General features: G+C 39.9%; 1 protein-coding gene across 1 annotated transcript in view; it reads right to left on the bottom strand.

Annotated features, from left to right (window-relative positions):
• kcnt1b (potassium sodium-activated channel subfamily T member 1b) overlaps positions 1-9534 on the bottom strand; it is a 225720-nt gene extending 216186 nt beyond the window's left edge. Inside the window, exon 1 of the mRNA XM_052036745.1 lies at positions 9449-9534. Within this exon, the coding sequence (XP_051892705.1) occupies positions 9449-9477 (29 nt within the window). The 5' untranslated portion in view covers positions 9478-9534. The remainder of the gene's footprint in view (positions 1-9448) is intronic.
• Positions 9535-20415: the final 10881 nt, after the last annotated feature.

Raw genomic sequence — 20415 nt, 5'->3', positions numbered from 1 at the left:
TAAGACCTTTAGAGATCTACCTTCCAGCAGATCGAGTAGCATGAGACCCATTATTTAAATCATCACCACTTAACGATGAGGGAATTTTCTTATTATCAACATTCCTCCTTCAAACTTGTTAACTCTATTTCTGAGATTTTCTTTTGCACATATATATCTACAAAATAATCAGTGAAATAGGAGCAGGATTAGGCCACATTGCCTCTGGAACATTCTCCATTATATCTGGCAGATCTGATTTTGGCATCAGCTCCACTTTCCTGCCTATTCCCCATCACCCTTAACTGTCCCAACAGACCACAGATCTGCCTCTCCTGGCCCTGACTACATTCAGTAATTCAGCCTCACAGGTCTCCAAGGAAGAGAATTCCAAAGGTTCACAACCTTCAGAAAATAAATTCTTTGTCTTCATAACAAGGCAATATCTTATTCTGGAACTTCTTTTTACAGATCCCCACTATGGGGAGAAACATCCTCTCAGCAGTATTTTCTCAAGCCATCACAGAATTTTGTATGCTTAAGTAAGATCATCTCTCAAACATCTAAACATTTGTTGCCAATAATGTCAAGTATCTGGGCCATATTCTAACTACTCCTACCTTTCACTGAATCAATTCAACTAACTGAAAGCTATGAAACCACTATCCTTTCAAGACTACAAGGGTAAATCAATTATTTTTAAAGCAACAGAGAAGGATATTCTCTTAGATCTCATTACAATAAAGCTGTACTTCTCTTCTTGTCTAGAAGCCGTTAGAATAACCTCAAAGCACACACCATCTTTGCTCCTGATAGCTACATCTTCCAAAGGCAAAATTGAAGCTCTACTTATCTCCAACTGTATCTGTTGGTGTGGGAACGTGAGTAAAATCTGCGTTTGATGGAGTCACTTGATGTATGTATAGTGTACATTTGCAATATTAAAATGTCTTTTAGTATATATTCCCCTGCTCTATGTCTGAGAGAGATTTGGTTAATTTCTCTAAAAGTACCCTCTTTTCTCCTGACAAAATTAACTATTGATTCTGGTGGGATTATTCTTTATTTGCTGAACTGCTCAGAAAATACCATTTCCTAATGGTACATGATGGATTCCAAACAATGATTTTTACAATACATTTTGCCTCCTCTGTACTCAATTAAGTTTACCTATTAACTCTCAACCCTAGTGGAAATTTGCAAGTTTTTCTGCCAAAAACTATAATATTACATCTTGTGCACACCAGCCTGCCACACAATCACAGTGTGCGCTTCACATGATCAATGGTCACAATATAGTTTTGGCTCATGGAGCAATTCTCTCATAAAATGAGCAGTATTTTATAAATCAGTGGATCAGCAATTCTTTTAAAATCATTGAAGTAATTCTGACTACCTGCTGGGAGTCTGGTGAAACAAATACATTAAAGGTTTAATTAAACTACTTCTTTCCCTTAGAAATTTTAAAACAGTTCTTGACAAGTTGTTCTAAGTACTCATTCAAGTATTTATATTAGGCACATATCATACTACTTCACTTATTTTCTGAAAGCTTACACACCATTAGATGTCTTGCATACATTCTTTACAACAGGAGTCCATTGATGTAGCAATCACTAGAAAGCTTTTAAAGTTCATTGTTGTTGAAACATCAATTCTTTTTCCTTAGCCTAATATAAAGTTGCTAATTCAACTTTCATTTTATTGATTTTCAAGGCATACATTGTCCCACACAGGTATAATGAAACATATTTTTCTTTTCATAAAACAAGTCTGATTCTTCTGCAGAGATGTTTTGTAAAATGTCACCCACAAAATTTTGTGGGCAGTCTTTAGCAAAATTCAGCAAGCAACCTTTTCCACTTTTACTGTAAATATCTTTGATATCCATCCAAATGCATGTTCAGAACACTATCCTAATGGTATTTGCCTCAAGCAACACCACATATCTACAGTATTGTGTCTAGGATATATAGAATTTTATTTAGTTTCTGTCTTTGGTCTCCAATTTTATTTCTTTATTATTGGGAACCAGCTATTAAATTAACAATCAACTTCATTATCTGACTGCAGACAGTTGTGGACACAGCTCAGCACATCACGGAAACCAGCCTCCCCTCCATGGTCTACACTTCTCGCTGCCTTGGTAAAGCAGCCAGCATAATAAAGGACCCCACCCACTCTGGACATTCTCTCTTCTCCCCCCTCCCATCAAGCAGAAGATACAAAAGCATGCATCACCAGGCTCAAGGACAGCTTCTATCCCACTGTTATAAGACTATTGAACAGTTCCCTAGATGGACTCTTGACCTCACAATCTACCTTGCTATGACCAGGCACCTTATTGTCTACCTGCACTGTACTTTCTCTGTAACTGTAACACTCTGTTATTGTTTTACCTTGTATACCTCAATGCACTGTTGTAATGAATTGATCTGTATGAACAGTATGCAAAACAAGATTTTCAATGTTCCTCGGTACATGTGACAATAATAAACCAATTTACCAATTTAATTTACTTTTCAGGTTAGGACTTTCTTGAATTCTTGAGTATTCTTCACCATTTTATATCATGCTCAAAAAAGCAGCTTCATATAGTTTTATCCCGACACCCTGCTAGAATTTAATTGGGATGTATCTTTTTGATGGCATTGGCTCTACAACTGAACACAAATACCTGGATATATGTAGTTTTTCCCCATACATAGTAGGTCCTGTTACCCCAAAGTCTTTATACCCTTTCTTTATTTGTGATTGAGGACATATTTGAACCATTGTGTTTACATCCTGCTTTTTTCAACTGGCTGATTTATAGTCTCTCTGCAAGCTATGTATGCCCCTCCTGATTTTATACTACTCTAGTGATCACTACATGATGTGCTTTAAAACTTTAACTTCATTTGATCAAGGTTAACTCAGGGACCTACTGAAATCTTCAGTCTTTCATCACAGTCCATACCAACATGATCACAAATTATTTCATCATTCATAATGCTTAATGCTAAATATTGTTGGTTTATTTTTAACTTGTCAACTGCACATCATTGGACTCTTCTCACTCAGACTCAAAGAGTCAGAGTAATACAGCAGGAAAACAGGCCTTTCAGCCCAACTCATCCATGCTAACCAAGATGCCCATCTAAGCTAGTCCCATTTGCCTGCATTTGGCCCATATTCCTCTAAACTTTCCTCTCTATGTACCTGTCCAAATGTCTTTTAAAAGTTGTTATTGTACCTGCCTCTAACATTTCCTCATTCCATATACACACCACCCTCTGCATGAAGTTGCCCCTCAGGTCCCTTTTAAATCTTTCCCCTCTCACCTTAAATCTCTGCCCTCTAGATTTTGATTCCCCTTCCCTAGGAAAAAAACTGTGTGCATTCCCCCTACCTATGCACCTCATGATTTTATACACTTCTACAAGTTCACCGCTCGGTATCCTATGTTCCAAAGAATAAAGTCCTAGCCTGCGCAACCTCTCCATATAACTCAGGCCTTCATCCTGGCAACATTCTCATAAATCTTCTTTGCAACCTTTCCTGCTTAATGATGTCTTTCCTATAACAGTGTAACCAAAACTGTACGCGATATCAATATCAAAAAAAACAATTCCAATTCTCCAGGTATGGCCTCACCAGGATGTGTATCTAATCTAGGCTGGATCACATTGAGAATATTGTGTACAGTTCTGATCTCCATAACATATAAAGAGTATAAGAGTGCTGGATAGAGTGAAATATATACTATTACATGCAATATATATCAGCAAGGATTGAACAAACTAGAGCTCTTTCCTCTGACAACTGCTTGAGGCACAAACTCATTGAAATTATTAAAAACTAGATTAAGATCATTTGGAGCATAGAGAATATCTCAGACCAGCTGGTAGAAATCCCTGTTTCTGTGCTGTATATTCTTTTTAGCTCCATGCATTGGTTATTTAAAAGAGCAAAGAACTCTTGGTGTTGGCATAACCAGGCTCCACAACATACTTGATGCAGCCAGACACAAAAGGTCATTACTTGCCAGAGGTTCAACCTGTCCCCAGTGTTGCAATGATTGGGCCTGGCATTCCACTCATTTGTTCATGTTGCACCATCTGTCCCTCGTAGAAAAGTTTCTACAAAAAAATGAGTCATTCAAGTATTGATTTACAAGAAATGTCCTCAAGGCCCTGTGGGAGAAGGAGATGGTGGATCCTGCTGGATGGTTCCTCAAACACACTATCAAGGTCATTTAGCTGAATGCCTCACCAACAGAACAATCAAACAAGCATCTTGGTTGGCTGGTGGTGAGAAAGGACCTTCACATTCATTCATTATGCAGCACCACAGTCCCAATCCCACCACATGCTGCTCTCTAAGTGATGATGGATAAGGCTGTCATCCACCTCCTTGTGGACAGCGTGTTTGTCAAGACGATCTGTAAATGGATGCAGTGATCTTTGTTGAGGTTCATCCCATACTTCTGGGTAACACAGGCTACCATGCTCTATGGACTGTTCTCAAGAATGCAAACTGAGACAAATGTCGAATGCTGCTGGAAGACTATTATCTTGGTGAAAGATGCACTTTGATCTGCCCAAAACATGTTGGTCATCCAGTGCAAGGAGGTGTTTGCAACTGAATGCTGCAGACAGGCAGAGTCCAAGCTGCAGGAGTACGTGCTGAAGGATGCACTGAAGCATGGTGCAGCCAAAACAAAGTCTCTGAGAGAAAAGGTCACGGAACATAAACTGTCTGGGAGTAAATCACTGACGACTTTGACATTGTAAATATTGTAAGTAAATGTAAGTGATATTCTTGGTGGAGTGAATGAAGATAATGCACTGTTGTATATTGTTAAGGATTCTTCAAAGACTACTTTGACTAATTTTTGTTTTGCTTATGTGCCTCAGTTCCAGTTTTTCTTTGATAGCACCTTGGGGCTTGTTACCATGCTAAAATGCATGTCTTTGTCAATGAGGATAATTCAGGGGTCCAGCAATTGCTTCAGGGGAGTACTGCGGTCACTTGAAAGTTGTGGAATCTCTGCTCTTGCGGGAGAGATCATATTGATTGATTGTGCTTGGAAATGGAACCACCTCATGCTAATGGAGAACATTTCTTCATTTCAGTAAATTCACAACATCTTAAAGCATCTGCCTATTTTTAAAAAGCAACTGTGTGACATATTATTTCAGGAGTTTCAATCCAGTGCCAAGATGAGTTGGCTTCACAATTGTGAAGGTGCTGAGAATTGATAAGTGACAAATTTGCACTGCAGCAATAGCGTGAGCTTCAACAGTGATAGAATTATGTAGCATTATAAGTTTGATTGCCTTCATGCAAGATTTTTCATTTCTTAGTACTGAAGCTTTTGCAGGCTGAAACTTACTGCTACTAAATGCAAATTCTTTCCATTCTTAACAGTAAATTGTGTGAATAAATTGTTAAGATTGGCAGCTTTTCTATAGATAGCAAGGATAGAAGTGAAAGTGTGCAGCCATTATATTGCCAAAGCAACAGAAAATGCTCACAAAATTTAATTCTGTCTAAAATAAAATGATCATTATTTGTAGCTATATATATTGGCAATCAAAGATGACGGGTTGGATTTTGCAGTATTATGAACAATATTGGGGGAATTAAAATATTAATGTCTTTCAATATTTAATAATTAATTTTAAAATGCTGATTATTCTCAGCAAGTCAAGCAGCATCAGTAGACAGAAAAAAATGAGCTAGTGAGAAATCGGGTTCTGAGAAGAGATCAATGAATTGCAATGTTACTTCTCTTGCTCTCCCAGGATTCTACCTGATTTGCTGAATGTTTCCATGATTTTGTTTCTAAAAGACCAACGTGGAAGTTAATTTACTTTAACATAAGGGGGCCAAAAGATTTCAAATGCTTATTGAGAAACATACTGTGGCCAGGAAATTGTATACCATAGTGTAATGTTTACGTGCACTACTAAATACAATTTCAATATTAAAAACTGCATTAAAGGAAAATTGGGTATTTTCTCCAAGGTCTGTGAAGTCTGCAGTTGCCCTTCTGCATTCTTTGGGTATCTGACGAGTTAATGGAAGGAGGCATCAATGGCGTGGAATGGACTCATTGAGCCATTACAGCACAAGAGGAGTCCATTCAGCTCCTGTCCACCCATGCTCTTTGTCGAGCAATCTAGGCAGTCCCACTCCCCCAAATATATACCTTCAAATATTTTTTCTCACAATACCCTGCAGTGCTTTGCCAGTCACTGCTAACCTTGTCCCTCCATTAATGGGAGCATGTCTATGATTTTGACTGATGTGTGCATGACCCTCAACTGTGCAGACTTCTCATGCTTGAGGCCTGCTTTGGCATTAAAGGGGACCTACCTAAACATGCCCCACACTGGTGCTTTGAACTCATCTCAACATGCCTTTAAATATTTTTACTTCATGACTACTCTCAAATTGCTCCACATTATCCCTTCAGTTGCAACACTCACTGCTCTTGCCCCTTAAAACTACCTTATCTCAAGCTGACTCTCCCATCCCAATAAAGAGCCCGACCCTCCCTACTTCCAATCCCAAGGGTAATACTCAAGACCTCCTGACCTTAAGATTGACCCTTGCCACCTGCCCCAGTCTCTCCATTTCTGTCTAAAGTTTGCCAAACAATCCCTAAGGCCATCATACTTCCCGAACTGGTAGAATGACACTGTCCAAACCACCCTCACAACTATTTTTTTTACTGCCACAATTGCTAGACCAACCATCCCCACAATTGCTAGACCAACCATCCCCACAATTGATAGATCAACCATCATCACAACACCCTACAGCAATCTATTGTCCAACCCTCATCAAGCTCCAGTAGCTTACCTCAACCACCCTATATCCCAGCCTGCCCACTCTCACACCAGTTGATACTCCAGTTCCACTTCCTCCCACTTTGTGGCAAGGACTCGTGACTTGGTTTTCCTTTGCTTGTCTTACCATTGCCTCAAAACACCAAGAAATAAATTACATAAACTGTAGCATTGTCTAAGCCACTTTCCTCAATGTGCAGCGCTCACCATTGCTCTACAGAATCCCATCATCTCAAGCCATTCCCCTTTTGTTTCCGATGTAAAATCAAGTTAACAATAACACCAAAAATACAATGCTTTCACAGACTGAAAATCTAAGAATGCTTTGTACAATGAATGTTTTCAATTCCAAATGAAGACCTTCCTCAAACATCATACGTGCTCTGGAGCAACAATCTGCTGGAGAAACTCAGCGGGTCGAGCAGCATCTGTGGGAGGAATAGAATGGTCAACATTTCGGTTGAAATGTTGCAAGAGGACAGAGTGTGGAGAGGTGAGGTGGCCAGTATAAAGAGGGGAAAGGGAGCAGTGAGACAGGAGCCAGCGGTGATCGATAGACCTTTCCTCCCACAGATGCTCCAGATTCCAGCAGCTGCAGTCTCGTGTCTCCTTCATGCTCTGCTGTACGTAAATGTTCCATCCACTTTCATTGGGATTAAATGTTTCCAGATGCATTATTTCAGTCAAGATAATTGCAGCACATCCGGAGAGTCCTAACTACCAATTACATTTTAGAAATGAGGCATGTTTCAATCTGCATGAAATGAAATGGTCTTCATGAACTCCATTAGCTTCTGCCCTATTTCATAAATGATGCAGAAGGATTTGAACTTATAAAAACTTAGCTGTTCAGTAATCAAAGCAGAGAATAAGAAGCTCTCAGCAATGGCTCTGTGTTAGCACTCTCCTTTGAGTCAGTAGCTTGGGAGTTTGAGTCTCATTTTTGAGATTAAGCACATATTCCAGGCTAAAACAACAGGTTCGGTGCTGAAGGAATGCTCTGTTGTCAAAGGATGGTACACCAAATCTTCTTTAGGTAGATGTAAAATATCCGATGGCCTGATTTACAAGAATAGGGAGTTCTCTCCATTGTTTAGTCCAATATACATGCCTCAATCCAAACAGATTTGCCTGGATATTGGATAGATACATAAATTGCACAATAAAAGTATTTTCTACTGATTTTTCCTGTTTCCCTTTGAAGTCCCATGCATTCAGAAGTTGGGCTGAGTATTTCTGCTCATTCTTTAAAAACTGACACTTGGAAACTGAAAAGGCGAGAAAACACAAAGGGACAACCACATCTGTAGAGGTAGGCAAAAAATCACCCTTTTCCCCCAGCTCCACAGATGTGTTTGCCCCTTTCTGTTTCAATTGTTTTCTTTTTTGTTTCTTATTACCATTTTTTTTAAAGTCATTGTTAAATGTTGGTCTTCACCCTTTCACACAGGCATTCTCTCATACCTCATCTCCACCTTTAGCAACTTGAAACATTCTCATTTCTCCAGTCCTGATGAAGAGTCATTGACCTGAAATGTCAACTTGTCTTTCCTTCCCCAAAGATGCCTCCAGCATTTTCTGTTTCTTGTTTTTGATTTAATGCCCTGTCTTTTCCAATGAAGCAGAAGTTATAAAGGCTGCAGCAGCTGACACCAGATGCTGTGATCTGATGACGATAGAGTACCCCAATAGCATATGTGGTCCGGAACTGGCTGATCCATAGTTTTGTGTGCTGGGGGTCATTAAAAATGTTATTTAACCCCATTACCCCATGCAGCCCATCTCCCTTGCAATTCCCTGCCCCTCCATGGCAGCCAATATCACAGTGTGGCTGTCACAAAGCGATCACTTACAGCTTTCACCTGCATCCCAAGCAGGCTGTTTGTGAATGAGATGGCAGCTGTGAATTCAAGCAGCAGCTGCTGTCTGTAAACATGCAAGTCAGCATGTAACGGTTTTAAATTGGAGAAAACCACTACAGCAATTTATTCAAGTGGGGGTATTCCAATTTGGCTCGTCTTTTGCTGCAATCTGAGTTGTCATTGGGGCAAAAGGCTGCACCCATTTAGCACTGCTAAAATGAGTGAAATCCAATTTCTAATGGTTGGTTCATTGCTGCTTGAGGGAACCTGCTGTGCTATTCTGGCTGTGGGGTTTCCCCACATTACAACTCTGGTGATGCTTCAAAACATTTTGGGAAGTTCTGAGAACCACATAAGGTGCTATATAAATGCAAGTCTTTCTTTAATATATCCAACAGTTATCATTCAGTCCTGGGAGCAGAGATGTATGTCATTTTGTTAAAAATTGCTCATTAAAAGGTTTTTGTTCATTAACAAGTACTAAATAAAAAATAACAGGATAAGATTGAGAATCCAACTAGAAAATACTGCACTATCTACTAAATATCCAAACAATAATTATAACAACCAGTTCTAGAGATGAAGTGAAATAGGAGATGGCAACAATCGTCAGAACTTCACATGCTGCCTACTCCTCTATAAATAACTAAGGCAACACAAATAGGTTCAAAAATGACAAACCATTAACCCAGTACAGCAACTACAGGTGGTGTCCTTTGTATTATTTTCCCCACAGGAATTAAAAATTAGTTGAGCAGAATCACTTACATTCCTTTAAGTGCATTCATTTTGTTCATAAACAGTATTGTCTGTAGAAATCTCCCTACAATAATTGACAAAATCACAGCAGTGCAGCTTTCCCAGTGACACAACAGGTTTTATCACAGAATGTGTGCTGCACAGATCAAGGTCTCCGATTTAATTCCTTATCTCTATGGAGTTAGCTGATGTCAGACTATAGGCAGGGCCTCTAAAATTAGTTTCAACCATGAAAGGCTAAAGAAATCTCTGCTGGAAGGATAAATGTTCAGCAATCTTCCCAGTGGTTGAATGGGGTTGGAAGCCAGGAAATAATTGGGATATAGTTGTGGGGTAAGGGGTGGTGAAAAGGAAAGATAAACTTGCAATTATAAATGTTGTTATAAAAAGTTCTAATGAGAATTGTTGATGCTGTATTGGGGGCATCTGTGGGATGCATGTATGTGTGTGGAATGAGGAAGATGTGCACCTGTGTGTGTGGGGAGCATGCATCCAGGGTATGCATGGGTTGTGTGTGCATGTGACTATAGTGCAGGGTACATAGTGTGATATTATTCTATTATTAAATGAACAAACACTTAAAAGTAACTGACACCCACAGCACCATATTCATGGGTTATTTTTTAAGAGAAAGGGGCAGAAAGTCATTGATCAACAGTAATAAACAAAAAAAACTGCCCCGAAGTAAAATGCAAAGAATCAAACACAAAGTAGTATTTTAAATCAATAGCAAAAATAATGACAGAGCTTGACTCTTGGCCCAATTGGTATAAAACCAATCTATCATTGTAGGGAACTAACCAGGGATCCTATAATACCGTTAACCTGGTACGTGAGGAGCACAGTAAACAGAGATTCTACATTTGCTGAACAATTGGATGGTGGAAGAGTGTTAAAGCATATTTAATTCAACTCTTTTCTTGATGAAAATTTTGCAAGGTTACAGAGGAAGAACAAAGGTGTGAAACTAGTAAGTAGCTCTGGTGGATAGCCAGCATGGACACAATGGGCTGAATAACCCCTCTGTACACTGTAACCATTCTATGATTCTATGCATTTCTCTCTTTCTCTTAATATTTATGCACATCTGATGTATAGCATGAATTAAATGCCCCATCTGGCACTTTCTGGTTGGACTCTGCATTGCTCAATGATTCTTCAAGTAATTAGTTAAAAAGCAAGATTTATCCACCCTGGTAACAACATTAGCACAAATGCCTTTCTACTTGCACTGAGTTAAAAAAAACCATAGAAAGTTTAAAGAAGAATGCATGCATAATTCAGGGCACTATCCATTTGCCACTAAGAATACCTGGCCTGATTGAAGGAATTTATGGAAAAACAGTATGATCAAATATAAAGAGAGCATGTTTAATAGCACATCAAAAAAATTAAATCCCTGAAAACCTAATTCGAAAAAAGTGATTAACATTGCTTCAGTTCTTATTCTTCTATTAAATAGATAGCATTTTAAATTATTGCTTCTTAGAGGTGAGTAAACATTTAGCTTTGGATTGGATAAGCATAATTTTATTCCTTCTCTAAGCAATGAAACAAAGAAATCCATTAAACTAAAACGGGCTGAATAGAAATAATTCAACAAACAGCCCTAGAGCCACTATTTAAATCTCCTGTCCAATATGGTAAAACAGATGAATTTCAAAAGTAAAGAATTGAGCTTGCAGCTACAGTAATGCAATGCATCAATATGAAATACTTTACACTTGGTAAATTGATCTGGATAAAATTCTTATTCACATTATTCAGATAACAGTTCAGTAATGGTTCTGCTTTAGAACTGCAAAGTAACTCTCACATGAACACGATGGTGGCAAAACAGTTAAGTAGCCAGACTAATATTCCAAAGGCCTAGACCGACAATCCAGAGACCCGAGTTCATATCCCACCGTGGAAGCTGTGGAATTTAAACAAAAATTAGTCATTAGTAATGACGACAATAAAACTACCAGATTGTCATCAAAACCCATCTGGCTCACTAATATTCTCCAGGGGAGAAAATCCATCATCCTTATCTGGTCTAGACTATCTGCAACTCCACCAACATGCACCATTACTGCTCTGCTGAAACAGAAAAGGAATAAACCAAGAAGGACCACCGGCAAAGTCGCTCCCAACCCAACTGACCTTGCAAATGAACATCCATGGACTGAAGAAATATAAAGAGAGTACGTTTAATTGTGCATCAAAAAGATCAACATTGCTTTAAATTGGGAGAACTGTCCATGGACGAGTCAAACAACAGTCTATGCAGTATGATTTGATGATGGCGACCATGTGCCAGGTCCCTCTAACTGCTATCCCTGGGTACGTCCTATCCCACTAGCAGGATAGACCCCTCAAGGTGGAGGAGGAATAGTGGTAAACAGGTACGCAGGGGTAGCCTTGGAATCTTCAATATCGACTCCAGACCCCCTGGAGTCTCATAGCATCAGGTCAAACATTGGCAAGAAAACCTCTTCCTGGTATCCACCAACTTTCCTCCCTCAGTGAATGAATCCTCTTTGTTAATTACATTTGGAAACAGCAAAAGGCATAGAACGTACTCTGGGTGGAGGACTTCGACATCCAATAGCAAGAGTGCTTGGCCACACCAACACACTGACTGAGCTGGTCAAGCCCTAAAGGATTCTGTCCATGGCAATTGATGGGTGATCCAATATGAGGAATAAGTCTACATGAACTCCCTCCTGACATTGGCAGCAGCAGCAATGTATACAACCATAATCTGTTACCTCCTGACACAGCATACTCTACCATTACTATCAAACTAGGGGAACCACCACCTCAAAGAGGTTTGCAGAGGGGTGACTAGGTGCAGTACCAGACCTACCTAAAAATAAGGAGCCAACCAGGTGAAGTTGCAACAAAGGACTACATGTGTGCTGAACAACAACTGTGTGCATCAGTAATAGCTAAGTGATCTCACAACCGATAGGTTGGATCAAAGCACAGCTAATCTTGAATGAAGATGGACAATTAAACGGGAGGGGGCTGTTCCAAGAAAATTCCCATACTCAGCAATGGAAAGGCCCAGCATGTGACCGGTAAAAACGAGGCTGACACATTCACAACCGACTTCAGCCAGAAGACCCATGATCTTCTTCCTGTGATCTCTGCCACCACAAAGCCAGTCTTCATTCAATTTGAAAAAAAGGCTGAGAGTACTGGATCAAGCAAAGATTTCAGAACCAGAGAATATCCTGGCTGTAGTACTTAATACTTAAGGCAGTATTTCAGAACTGCCCATGCATCTGGCCAAGCTGTTCAAGTATAGTAACTGGTATCTATTCAATAATGGTCAGTTTTGTTCCATCCACAAAAGGCAGGGCAGATCTTCCTAATTACTAACCAATAAATCTGCTCTCAATCATCACCAGTTTGATTGCATGTGCTATCAACCATGCTATGAAGTAGCACTCACTCACTAATAATCCATTAACTGATGTTTCTTTGGATTTGCCAGTCACTTCAAATCTCATCACAGCCTTGTTTGAAACATGGACAAACAAGCTTAACTCCACGGGTGAGGTAATATCAAGGCAGCATTTGAATGAGTGTGGAGAGCACTCTTGCAATCTTTACAAAAATCCTTGTAAAAACGGAAGTCAATGGGCATCCAGGAAAAAATATTCCAATGCTTGGAATCAAACTTCACACAAACAAAGATGGTTATGGTTGTCAGGGGTCAATCAGCACAGCAGCAGGACATCACTGCAGGAGTTCCACAGGGCAGTTTCCTAGCTCCAATCATCTTCAGGTGGTTCATCAGTAACCTTCCTTTCATCAGGTGGTCAGAGGGCAGGATGGTCAGTGATGATTACACAATATTCAATTCCATTCACAGCTCCTCAGCAAAAGGAAACAGTTGATGCCTGCAGGAAGCAAGTCCTAGACAACATTCGGGCATGGGATAATAAGTACTAAGTAGCAATCTTGCCAGAAAAGTGCTAGGCAATGACCACGTCCAACAACCACTTTTTTTTGCCATTCAATGGGCATTAACATAACCACACCTCCCACCATAAGCATCCTTGGGTCACCATTGATTAGAAACTCAACTGGACAGGACATGTAAATATTACAATTGCAGGTCCAAGCTTGGGTATCCTGCATTGAGTGACTCACCTCCTGACAGCTCTGATGGCATCCAGGGCAAAGCAGCCCATTTGATTGGCAGCAAACCAAAATAAATCTAAACATATAACCCCTCCAACATTGGTGCACAGTGGAGCAAAGTGTAGCATCTTCAAAGTACAGTGCGGTTATTTACCTAGTCTGCTCCAACAGCACCTCCCAAACTCGTGAACTTTATCACCAAGCTGGACAAGGACAGCAAGGTCATGAGAACACCACCAGCTGCATATTCCCCTGCAAGTCATACAGCATCCTGACTTGGAAATATATCACTGTTCCTTCATCATAATCCAAATTCTGAAACTCCCTACCCAAGGAAGTACCTTCACCGAAAGAACTTCTGCAGTTTTCAGGGGCAATTAAGAGATGGGGAATAAATTGTCATCTTGCCAGGAAAGTCCAAGTCCTGAAAAATGATCAAGTAAAAATTAACCAAAAGCGTAATTTAGTTCAAATCTAATGGTTACAGTTCAAATAGATTCTCACAACACAATGAAGAGCCAGGCTTCCATTATGGTGATTTGCACTTCACGTAGTCCATGAGTTTTAAAAATTACACATGGTAGAGGGGGAGTATGAGCTGTAATTTAGTTTCCAGTTTAGAAGAACATTCATAAAAGCACTTAAGCTCTTATGCTTTGTAAAAGCTATCTGAACTTTCTAATTAAATTCTGAAGCTATTTACTTTAGATGACTTGGTTAAAGCAATTCAGCAAAACCTGCAAAGAAATCTGAATTCATTGAATCATAAAATGTGACAGCAAAGCAAGAACCTGCATACTAGCTGGCCCAACACATGTATGCTGGTTCTTGCACTGAACAGTCTACTTGATCATCTCTTCAACTTTCACCCCACAGCCCAGAAGATGTTTTCATCTTCAAATATTTATCCAATTCCCTTTGAAAATTTCTATCCATTACACCTATATGCTGCATTGTATGTGATCGGTGCAAGCTAAACCCAATCACATATTCTTTCTTAATTAACCATATTATTAATTGCATCCACTTCCTTTTTGCTCAGCCTAATCCAAGACTATCCATGTTTTAGTGACAGAAACCTGGATGGCACCTTCAATTTTCTTGCATTTAAAAAAATAATTAAAATTTTATCTTGATCTAGCACTGCTGAACTATTAACTCTGAAAATTGGCCTGGGTTATGAACACAAGGCCCTATTTTAAATGCCAGTTGCTTTGTTATTTTAGTACCAGTAGCTAATGCATTGGATGAAAATTTGCCAAGATTCTAATCACAACCTGACTAAATCTGGCTTGGCATGCTCAGGTGGATGAGAGTCAAAGAACAGAATCCTTCAGGGGCCCAATGCCTCCAGCCCCTCAGCAGTAAAATAACCAACAACATTAAAAAAAAATAGAATGTTCAAAGTACACAGCAATTCAGAGAGTTAACTTTGCCAGTTGATGACCTTTCAGCGATACCAGCCAGTTCTGATGCAAGATTGAACAACTGGTTATCTGAAATTGTTGAATTCAATGTGGGGTCCTGAAGACTAATGTTCCAAGTCAGAATATGAGATGTCCTTATTTAAGCTGACATTGAGTGTATTGGAACCATGTAAGATTCCAAACTCAGAGAGGTCACATTGGGTGGGGTGGAGAATTAAACTGATGAGTAAATGGCAGCTGCTCCAACTTTGCTTCTCTACCAAAGGCACTCCTTGATCTGCTGAATATTTCCAGCAACTTCAGTTTTTATTTCACCTTTTTCTGCATCTGCAGTTATTTACTTTTTCAATCAACATTCATTGCTCAATCTTATATAAAGAGACGTCATTCAGATAAGATGGTAAAATACACAATGATCCATGCCCGAGTTGCAGTCAATACTTTGGAGAAGCCATAGAACCATTGAAAATCATTGAACAGAGGAGGCCATTACATGCATCATGTCAGTGCTAGTCAGAAAATAACTACCCAGCCTGTCGAGCACTGGGTCGTAGACCTGCAGGTTGCTTCTACCACTGTTTCATACAGTGAGTTCCAGACTCTTACTACTCTCTCGCTAAAAACTCTTTTCCCCATCTCCCCTCTAATCTTTCTAGCAATTATGTAACGTGGCATGGTGGTGTAGTGGTTAGCGTAATGCTATTACAGCGCCAGCGACCCGGGTTCAATTCTGGCTGCTGTCTGTAAGGAGTCTGTATGTTCTCCCTGTGTCTGTGTGGGTTTCCTCCGGGTGCTCCAGTTTCCTCCCAAATTCCAAAGACATATGGGTTAGGAGCTGTGGGCATGCTATTTTGGCGCCAGAAGCATGGCGACACTTGCGGGCTGCCCCCAGAACATTCTACACAAAAGATGCATTTCACTGTGTGTTTCAGTGAACATGTGACCAATAAAGAAATCTTATCTTATAAATCTACAATCCCTGGCTTTTGATCTCTCCACTAAAGAAACAGGTCCCCATTTACTCTGTCAAGGACCCTCACAATTTTATACTCCAGAATTAAATCTTCCCTTAGCCTTCTCAGTTCCAAAGAAAACAGCAGTAGCTTATTCAAACTTTCCAGACCTGGCAATATCCTCATAAACCTTCTTCAGTGCAATGAAGTCCTTCATGTAATGTGGTGACTGTCACTGTAACATCTCTCTGGTATCAGCTTAACCTAATGTTCAGCAAGGACCAGACTGATCCAGACAGTTACATTTCGTTCATGAAGTATTTCAAACTTTGGTAAAACGATGACATGGGAATTCTATAACATGTAAAAAGGCACTTAAAAACTCAATGCTACAAGGAGCTCTGTCTGGGTGGTGTGAAATGTCCAGAAAGTGAAATTTTCTCACACACGAAGCCAAGTGCACAATAGTACGTGAGCAGGGTGCAGACACTACACAAACTACTTAAAGGAAGATCAGTCCTCAGGATGGATGGCTTAGAGCAGGGATGGTCATAATCCCTTTAACTAATGTCAAAGCTGACATCAACTCTCAGATTAATGCTGCTTCGATGTGAATGGTCAATGCCAATTACCGGCCTCAACTGTGCAGAAGAATTTTGGTGCCAGTGATGACAAAATACATGTCAGACACACATTTTTATCCAGAAAGGCAAGCAACTAAAGGGAAATAAATTAGGGATTATGGGCAGGTGGTGTGAAAAATGAAGTGAAAGTTCAGCTCATTCTAAGACCACATTTTATGCCTGAAGAAATAAGAACTTCACATATGATCCCTGTATTAATAAGGTTCCTCAGTAAATTCTTTTCTTTAATATTAAATGTTTAGAGTCATGGCTAAGTAATCCAAAACACAAATCGCTGAGTGCAATTGTGATCTATTTAACACTGTAAATGGTGTGAGACCAGAGGAAGAAAATTAGTCTGGGTAGCAGTGAAATATGGGTAAAGCCAAGGGAATTTCAGAGTACAGCACTTTTCTTTGGTTAGATTATCCAGTATTATAATTGCTTTTAGCCCAGCCCCAAGGCTTTCAATTCTTACTCCCAAGCAAGCCCATCATACTTAAACATCTACACAAAAAACACTTCATCATAAATGATCAGTTAACACATTTTGATTGGATCGAAAAGATTATCCAACCTCAGTTTATCAACGTTTTCCTCTTTGCTAATCAAAGATATTCATTGTTGAAAGCACCAAATGTTTGCTATTCCATTTGTCCATCCTCCATGTAAATCCTGTGAGAATATTAAATTCCCGAAAGGACATATATATATATACAGAGAGCAAGAATGATCAAGAAAGGAGGTAGTACAAAGGGTCCTCTCAAATTACATGAGAATTTTGTGTTCTAGCTCTGAATCAGCCTCAGTCACTTCAATTTGTCTATTTTATTTTCTAAAAGGAGAGATTGGCAGGAAGCAGCAATTATTTGATGCCTTCTCAGCATGAATCCATGGGCAAGACTTCCACTTTGAATAAAAGTGGGTAATTGTAACCTTGACACTCTTCCTTTGTACAAAATGAGGAGAGATGAAAGCATGTATTGCCCCCCAAGAATGAGTAATGGTCATTAGTTCATTCAGATGTTCATCATACTGATGTTGGGGTATGGAATGGCTGCTGAAAAATTCAGCCAGACAGTAATTGACTTGCTCAGTAGGAAGTCTGCAATCAAAGAAGACAGTTCCCTCTTCAAGATGTTGAGTTGGCATGTCTGTTCATCAAATGAAAGAAAAAGCAATTCAAAAATTGCACAAACTGAAGCCAGGTGATCCAGCCATAGCATAAAGATGGGAATTGTAGCAAGTCATTGTTCTGCCACTGAGCTCAAGGGCTAGCCTCGACTTGGCAATGGAGGAGGCCGAGAACAGACATGTTGCTGTGGGAATGGAAAGTAGAGTTAAAATGGCTGGCCACCAGGAGATCCAGGCTAGCATGGCAGACTGAGTGAAGGTGCTCAGTGAGGTGTCACCCAATCTACACCCAGTCTCACTGATGTAGAGGATGCCACAACGGAAGCACCAGATACAATAAATAATGCTGCAGGATTTGTATATGAAGGACTGCCTCACCTGGAAAGGCTGTTTAGGGCCCTGGATGGTGGTGAGAGAGGTGATGTAGGGGCAGGTGTTTCACCTCTTGTGGTTGCAGAGGAGAGTGCCCAGGGAGGGAGGGGGATTGGTGCAGAGGGGTGAGTGGACAAGGGAGTCAGAGAGAGAGAGTGGTCCCTGCAGAAAGCGGAGAAGGGAGGGGAGGAGAAGATGTGGCTGGTGATGGGATCCTGTTGTAGGTGGCAGAAGTTGCGAAGAATGATGTGTTGGATGCATGGTAGGTGAGGACCAGGGGAACTCTATCCCTGTGCTGCCTGGGGAAGGGAGAATTGGCTGATGGCAGAAGAGCGGGAAATAGTGGAGATGGGGGTAAGAGCTCCATCAATAGCAGTGCAGCGTGGGGCAGGACCCCGTTTTCTGATAAAAGGACATCTCAGGTGTCCTGGAGTGGAATGCATTGTGGTCTCCATTCAGCTATTAGGCCTGAGTAATGAGTTGATGATAAGGTGGTAGAATTGCCCAGCAGGTTAGACTTATGCATGTAGGATAAGAAAACAGAAAATGGAACACGGGGAAAAACTCAGCCATTCAGACAGCATCTGTGGAAAAAAGAAGCGACCTGGGTTCAACTCCAGCTGCTGTCCGTAAGGAGTCTGTACAGTCTCCCTGTGTCTGCGTTGGTTTCCTCCAGATGCTCCCGTTTCCTCCCACATTCCAAAGACATACGGGTTAGGAAGTTGTTGGCACGCTATGTTGGCGCGGGAAGCGTGGCGACACCTGTGGGCTGCCCCCAGAACACACTACACAAAAGATGCATTTCATTGTGTGCTTCGATGTACATGTGACTAATAAAGATATCTGAAGCATTAACTAAGATGAGGGACCCTTCATTAGACCAGAGGAGGAAAATTAGTCTGGGTATCAGTGAAATATGGGTGAAGCCAATGGAATTTCTCTGATAGAATGAACATGGCAAATGGGATAAGGTTCTACAGTTGTGTAATTTGCGGCTGATGTGGTTCTGACACAGAAGGACATGTTCAGCAGCCTAACCTACACACAGAGAGGAAAGAAAAAGAGATGGCAGGTGGAAATGGTTCTGAAATTGGAAGAACAGAGCATTGTATCTAAAATTATAGAATTCGACATAAAGTCTGGAGGGCTACAATGTGCCCAGATGGAAGAGGTGTTGTTATTCCTCAAGCTTGCATTGGGTCTCAGAATCAGAATCTAGTAATCATATCAAAGAATATCATAGTAATCATAGAATCAAAATCATAGTAATACTATATTATTATGCTCCTGTAGCCTTCAACATTCTTGAATTAAACTCAAGAAATATTTGATTTGGCCCTTGCTAAAATACCATCCATTCATTCTGATTAAACTGTCAAAAAATTAAATTTTCACATGTTGACCTGCAATTAACTTGGAATAAAAGGTAAATATTTGGACAAATGATCCATCAAACTTGCCTCATGCTTAGAAGAGATTCTGATGTTATTAAGTTTTATAATGATATTTGAATGCTAAAAGGCAATTTCTTCAGTTACAAAAAGAAGCCACTGTCAAATGTTGCAACTTGGATTTCACATCTACATTCAAAAACACTATGATGGTCAATAAGGAAGAAAGTGTGATTTGCATTCATATGGCTGCCTGTGTAGGTTAGGCTGCTGAACATGTCCTTCTATGCCAGAACAACATCAGCCACAGATTACACAACTGTAGAACCTTATCCCATTTGCCATGTTCATCTATCAGAGAAATTCCCTTGGCTTTACCCATTCACATGGCAACTCTGTCTTATATCAGCAACCCTTTAGTTTCAAAGCAGGGACTCCTCCCCCAACTTCCAGATTCTCTTACAGAAGGAAACATCCTCTCCTTATCCATCCTGCAAAGACCTCTCAGGATCTTGTATTTACACAAGGGCAATAAACTGCTGCCATCCTTGTAATGTTGGAAGGATCATTGGTCAATTTGCAAACAAGAGCAAAAGAAATGGCAATGAGATAAATGAGTGAATAAACAATTTTAATGGTGTTGCTTTAAGCACTGATCTGAAAGAGGGTTAATCTAGTACTGCACCATACCTTCATTAAGGCACTGGATTATTGAGTGAGTTCATGTCTACAAATATCAGCGAGAATGCTTTATTTTAAAATTGGTGTTATTCAAAATTAATTATACCCATCATAATCTTTGTTCAGTCCTTCCTTTGTATGTTTTAGCAAATGAAATTAAAATCATTAAATATGTTATCACCTTTATTCTATCATAGCCTTTCCTTTACCATTTATTAGCTATAGAAATTAAAATTGCATTTTTTTGCCAATGACATT

The sequence above is a fragment of the Pristis pectinata genome, chromosome 23 (assembly GCF_009764475.1).
Source record: "Pristis pectinata isolate sPriPec2 chromosome 23, sPriPec2.1.pri, whole genome shotgun sequence".
NCBI lineage: Eukaryota > Metazoa > Chordata > Chondrichthyes > Rhinopristiformes > Pristidae > Pristis > Pristis pectinata.
Note: the sequence above shows the minus strand (reverse complement) of the source record. Positions and strands in the feature narration are given on the sequence as shown.